The sequence below is a fragment of the Teleopsis dalmanni genome, chromosome X (genome assembly GCF_002237135.1).
Source record: "Teleopsis dalmanni isolate 2A chromosome X, ASM223713v2, whole genome shotgun sequence".
Taxonomy (NCBI): domain Eukaryota; kingdom Metazoa; phylum Arthropoda; class Insecta; order Diptera; family Diopsidae; genus Teleopsis; species Teleopsis dalmanni.
In genome coordinates, this window is record NC_051848.1 from 30,283,965 (window position 1) to 30,290,582 (window position 6,618).

Here is a 6,618-nt window from a genome sequence, read left to right on the forward strand (position 1 = left end):
TGTTTATTTCTCATATCATATACTGATTTATTTCTCATATATATATATATATATATATATATATAAATATAGGATTATTTGTTAGTTACCACATACAAAAAAACCATAAACCATCCTTCCAAAAAATTAATATCAATCTATTTATTAATAATAATAATAATAATATATATATATCATTGTATCATTGAGTGTGTGATACATCGCCGTAACAATCACAAATGATTTTCAAATTGATTTAACAAATGAAGAAGCTACTACTCTATTGAAAAGTATAAGTACAACTGATTTTAATACCCAAAACCCTAATGAGTCCTTTGGCTAATGACAAAGCTTTCAGCATCACCGCTGGGTAATATATAAAAATCATCATCCAACCGAGTACTGTCTTAAGCATATCCTTCATTTATATATCACATAAAATTCAGGAATTTTTTGTTTTCTTCTAACGTCTCTAAATTTCTCTTATATGTATAAAAACCGATTATTCCGATTTTAAATATGTCTGCTTTTGCTAGAATAGTTTATCTGAAACAGTTTGTGCTCATACCGCCGCCATTGATCCGTCGTAATTAAAGGACGGCCTAACTGATAGTATAAAATATTACTTCAGATATATATTTATACGAGAATAATCACTCTATATTACTTCACTTGGCGCATAGTATTTAAACAATATCTGACCTACAAGATTAGGTTGATTCTTTAGTTTATAAAGTTGATAAGATAAAGTTATTCAAGTTCGTTTTTAACATCCATTTTACTTTACAAGATGCGTAGAAGATAATTAAATTTCGAATAAATAAAAGCTTCCAACTTTAGATATCTCTCTTCTATGAAAAGAAAAGGTATTTTTATAAACTAATAAAGCTGTTACCATACTACAATATGCAAAACTCTCTCTCTCTCTGTCTCTCTCTCTTTCTCTTTCTCCCTCTCTCTCTCTCTCTCTTTCTCTCTCATTCATCAGTCTATCGAATTATTGACAAATTAAATGATATATACGTTTTTAATAATTAATTAATAGTATACATATAAACAGCAATTTAATTTAACCGAAATTTGTAAAATTCTTTAGAATGTGACTCATTCCAGCGGGATTATCGGCTGGTACCATATGACCTGCACGATTAATCCAGAACATGGTAAAATTTCCAGCGTTCTTCTCGTAACCTTCCAAAATACGATCCACACTAATGCCAACACGAGGTGCTGCTTCGTAACTTGATTTATAACTCCATTTCATTTTATTGATCCAATTAACTGTACCAGGAGTGGCACAAATAAGATCTAATTGTCCTGAGAATACTCCTACTTGCAAGGGAGTTTTATCCAAAAGTTCATCAACTAAAAATACACGCAAACATTTCTCTAGTGAATAAAAAGTTCATATTATATTTTTTTTTGCATATATATTACCAATATGAATAACAGGTTTCATGAAATCACCCATTTGTCTTGTAAATGTAGAACCACTTTGTGCACCCCATTTAACTTTCGATGTGATATTTAGTGCCTTAACAACGGGTCCACGCATTAAATCTTCTAACAACTGATCGCGGTCTTCATCAATATCGAAATGTACCAATGTGCGATACATGAGCTCTAAAATATTCAAAAACATTTTATATTGAAATGTTTCATATACGACTAATAAAAATTTATATATACCATACATATTACACTTTGCTTACCCATACTATCGGCATTTCTCAGTAATAACCTTGTGTAGGCATCCCCACGTGTAGGTTTTTCGATATTATAAAAGTCCACACCTTTTGATTCTTGCAAGAGTACACGCTGTGTATTACTCCATTGCGTTGTTGCTTGAACCCACTTTTCAGCATTCACCAAGTCTTCGGTTTTATTAGCTGCTTCCATTATTTTAGTATAACCATCATGATCAACAATACCCTAGATTTAATTAAAAAGAATTAAAACATTTCAATGCAAATTATCTGAATGTTTACGAGTATGTTATATTAATCTTTCATATTTACCATATTCAAAAGCAGTGGTGCCCAAGATAATACTGAATCAATTGGGGAGGTCCATGGATCGCCTAAAGCAACTGATTTTAAATTACTGCGCAACTCCTTACGTTGTATGGCGTAATAAAGTTCTAATGCAAATTCTGGTGCCATTTTACCACCATAACTTTCACAGAAGATATGCAACGGTACACTCTCAAATTCAGGATGTAATCCATAAAATCCTTTCATAAATTCTACCAAATCTTTAGCAATTTCATTGTTAGTAGATGTCAGCTGTGTTAGTACATTGTCTACATAACTAAATCCGCTACCAACGGGATTATCAATAAAAAGTACATTCATATCCTTAACCCAGGTGTGATTACGATAATTGCCATAAAGATCTAATATACCCAATTCTTCAAAATTACCATAACCGGTTGAGCTGGCACCTGGTCCACCTTGCAACCAAATAGCCAAAGGACGTTCAGTGTGATGGGTCACATTTGCTGTTGTATAGTAAAGCCAATAGAACATATGTGCACCTTTGCGCACATCTACAAAACCCCAATCTTGTTCGCCAGGGCCATAGCCTTGTCGAGCTATTAATTAAATTTAAAAAAAAATTATTTCGTTATAAATTTAAAATGTGTTTAAAATTTGTTTATGCTAGTATTAAGTATAACAAAAATAAGTTAAGCACTAAGATAGCAACCAACTAACGAACAAACGCAAGTAATTAGATAAGATTTCCTCGAATACGGTGAGCAGCTCTTTATCTGTAGGTTTTTATTGCTTTTGATTACTTGATCTATAGCTTCCTTTTCGATTTCATTTAAGTTTGGAATTGCGCTGATTTTCTAATAACCTAATCTTATCGAACTTAATCAGATCAATTTACTGTCGTATAGCTACATAAAGCATTTACAAGACAATAAATTCATAAAATTATCTACTGATTCATTGATATCAACTCTTTCAAATTGTTTAGAAAATATTTATTTGTTCATTAGCTATGCACTACACCTTACAAATCATATACTATGCCGATTTTTTTCGCATATATGTTATGTCTGACACTTCAGTTTCGTTAGAAATTAATATATTTAGTTATCATAAATGAACTTATCAAACGACGTATAAATACGCCGACTCTTATTCTATTACAATATATATATTATATTATTTAATTACTTCTTGTCAATTTGAATACAGATATCTGCAGTTAAACTGTCATTTATATTTCCCAAATTCCAAATCATTTAAATGATCCAAAAATGTTCCAAAAACATCATGGTCTTGCAATTGCCTGCGAAATATCTGTGATAAGGAACTCAGAGAAAACATTGTTAAACTATCCCAAATTTCAGAAGTATTCGAATAGCAAAGAAAAGACAACAACAAAAATTTTAGTTAATTTATTCATCATCAGTGGTCTTAGGAAATATTTAAATTTCTTTTTAATTTGTTTATATTCCGTATATAATTTGTTTTGACTGCAAGTGCCATTCTTAGGACTCATGCCTGTGATAATCGCTTGATGAAGCGATTACTAAGCGTGTTTTTCCACAAGAACCCAAGGCGTACTAACTTTCAAAGCTCAAGTTCCTCTTAGAAGTTTTATGTCACTTTTTTATTATTAAAATTATTATTACAATTATTATTAATAATTTTAACAAAAATTAAAAATACTTTTAATTAAAAGTATTATTACAATTATAAAAAGCATTATTAAATTAATTAATTTAATAATTATTAACTATTATTAAAAGCATTATTAAAAGTATTAATCAAATTATTATAATAAGTATTACTAAAAGTATTATTAAAATTATTATTAAAAGTATTATTTAAATTTTTATTAAAAGTATTATTTAAAGTATTATTTTAAAATTATTATTAAAATTATTATTAAAAGTATTATTAAAAGTATTATTAAAATTATTATTGAAAGTATTATTTAAATTATTATTAAAATTATTATTAAAATTATTATTTAAATTATTATTAAAATTATTATTAAAAGTATTATTAAAAGTGTTATTAAAATTATTGTTAAAATAATTATTGCAATTATTATTAAAAGTATTATTAAAAGTATTATTAAAATTATTATTGAAAGTATTATTAAAATTATTATTAAAAGCATTATTAAAAGTATTATTAAAATTTTTATTGAAAGTATTATTAAAATTATTACTAAAATTATTATTAAAAGTATTATTAAAAGTATTATTGAAAGTATTATTTAAATTATTATTAAAAGTATTACTAAAAGTATTACTAAAATTATTGATAAAATAATTATTGCAATTATTATTGAAATTATTATTAAAAGTATTATTTAAATTATTATTAAAAGTATTATTAAAATTATTATTAAAAGTATTATTTAAATTTTTATTAAAAGTATTATTTAAAGTATTATTTTAAAATTATTATTAAAATTATTATTAAAAGTATTATTAAAAGTATTATTAAAATTATTATTGAAAGTATTATTTAAATTATTATTAAAATTATTATTAAAATTATTATTTAAATTATTATTAAAATTATTATTAAAAGTATTATTAAAAGTGTTATTAAAATTATTGTTAAAATAATTATTGCAATTATTATTAAAAGTATTATTAAAAGTATTATTAAAATTATTATTGAAAGTATTATTAAAATTATTATTAAAAGCATTATTAAAAGTATTATTAAAATTTTTATTGAAAGTATTATTAAAATTATTACTAAAATTATTATTAAAAGTATTATTAAAAGTATTATTGAAAGTATTATTTAAATTATTATTAAAAGTATTACTAAAAGTATTACTAAAATTATTGATAAAATAATTATTGCAATTATTATTGAAATTATTATTAAAAGTATTATTTAAATTATTATTAAAAGTATTATTAAAATTATTATTAAAAGTATTATTAAAAGTATTATTAAAATTATTATTGAAAGCATTATAAAAAGTATTATTAAAATTATTTTTAAAAGCATTATTGCTATTATTATTAAAAGTATTATTTATATTATTATTAAAAGTATTATTGCAATTATTATTAAAATTATTGTTAAAAATATTATTAAAAGTATTATTAAAATTATTATTGAAAGTATTATTTAAATTATTATTAAAATTATTATTAAAAGTATTATTAAAATTATTGTTAAAATTATTATGAAAAGTATTATTAAAATCATAATTATTTGTATTGTTGTTTATTTGTTTTGTAGGCTAATCTCATCATTGCAGATCGCATTTGTTTTATTTGAATTAATATAGATAGCAATAAATTAAAATATTATTATAAAAATACTTTACTAATACATTGCTATATTGTCAAATAACATTTAATTTCCACACTTTTTTTTTAATATTTAATTAATATTTTTTTTTTAATATTTGCAATTTTTAATACAAAGATAGTAACATATCAACTCCAATCACTTGAAACACATATAATATATTCCAATATTTATTGCTTTTACTCAGGCTCGTAAATTTAATATTACTGATAAACTTGAGTTGCGTATTCGTTTGGAATCTATATTGATTTATTTTTTATCTAAACAAATCAAACAAATAAATTATTAAAACGTTAAACTACTTTCTTTGATAATAAAATACCATCGAATCGCTTACTTTCCTTATATATAACGTATTAATAATTAACACTTAAAAAACTCCACTCCATCGCACATAAAAATGAAGTAAAAGAATAGAAATCATAAAAATCCATAAACCAGAAGAATCGTCGACGGCAATTTCTTCTAAGCTTCGTAAATGAGGTCAAGCAATAAACAAGTTAAACTCAAAATACATATATTAAACGATTCGAGACAATATTTGCATGATAAAATTTATTTAAAAAAATTTTAAAAAAAATATATAATCATATAACACAATTAACTAATTTATTTAGAAAATTAACTAAGTAAAATAACTGGTAAAAAAGATACTTCACACTTACCACCAACATGAGCGGTAAAGCAAATTGTTAACACAATTGCGACTAAAACATGGTATCGCGACATATTAACTACTTGGAATAAATGAAAAATATATTTAAAAAATTAAATTATCACTTATAATACTAATTAATTAATTGTTTATAATAGTTTTAATAAGTTTCATTTATCTTTATAATTTTTAAAGAAAATATATTCTCAAGTCACGCACTTCAACACTTAGTAGTCGCACTTCTTTTACTGAGAAGAATGTTGCAACAAGAAAGCCCACCGATAGATGTCTGCAATATTCACCACAATGCCTTCGACTTTTATACTGACCGTCAACAATGTCTTCGTAGAAATTGTCTAAGTCGTCACTTTTATAAGAATTCTTTTCTACGAGTATGTTTAGCTTTGCTCTATTTCTACTGAGAATCTTTCCAATGAATTTGTGTACTGAATTTAAATCAACGCACTATTTCCGACCATGCCGCACTACGAATGAAGTGCCGCGATAAGGGCCTAGGCCCAGTAACAAATGCTGGTTAAATTGAAAAATAAATAGAATTTAAAAATTTGAAAATATTAGAAAAACATTTTAGCAATGTTTACAATATTGTTATATTATATTTAATCATACAAATAATTATAGAATTTAACAAACGAGTAAATAATAATAATTCAAATTATA

General features: G+C 24.1%; 1 protein-coding gene across 1 annotated transcript; it reads right to left on the reverse strand.

The window, feature by feature from the left end:
- Window positions 1-987: 987 nt before the first annotated feature.
- On the reverse strand, window positions 988-6,263 carry LOC119689223 (retinoid-inducible serine carboxypeptidase-like). The gene is made up of 6 exons (XM_038104004.1): window positions 6,157-6,263; window positions 5,948-6,016; window positions 1,998-2,572; window positions 1,692-1,911; window positions 1,417-1,602; window positions 988-1,344 (listed from the first exon to the last, which is right to left on the reverse strand). Exons 2-6 carry the CDS (start codon window positions 6,009-6,011, stop codon window positions 1,049-1,051), a joined length of 1,341 nt encoding a protein of 446 aa, XP_037959932.1. The 5' UTR covers window positions 6,012-6,016; window positions 6,157-6,263; the 3' UTR covers window positions 988-1,048.
- Window positions 6,264-6,618: the final 355 nt, after the last annotated feature.

Excerpts from the sequence above, each read along its gene's own strand:
- LOC119689223 (XM_038104004.1), bottom strand. The coding sequence starts at position 6,011 with ATGTCGCGATACCATGTTTTAGTCGCAATTGTGTTAACAATTTGCTTT. Across the intron at positions 2,573-5,947 it reads CTTTACCGCTCATGTTGGTG|CTCGACAAGGCTATGGCCCT; the intron begins GTAAGTGTGAAG and ends TTTAATTAATAG. Across the intron at positions 1,345-1,416 it reads GAAACCTGTTATTCATATTG|TTGATGAACTTTTGGATAAA; the intron begins GTAATATATATG and ends GTGTATTTTTAG.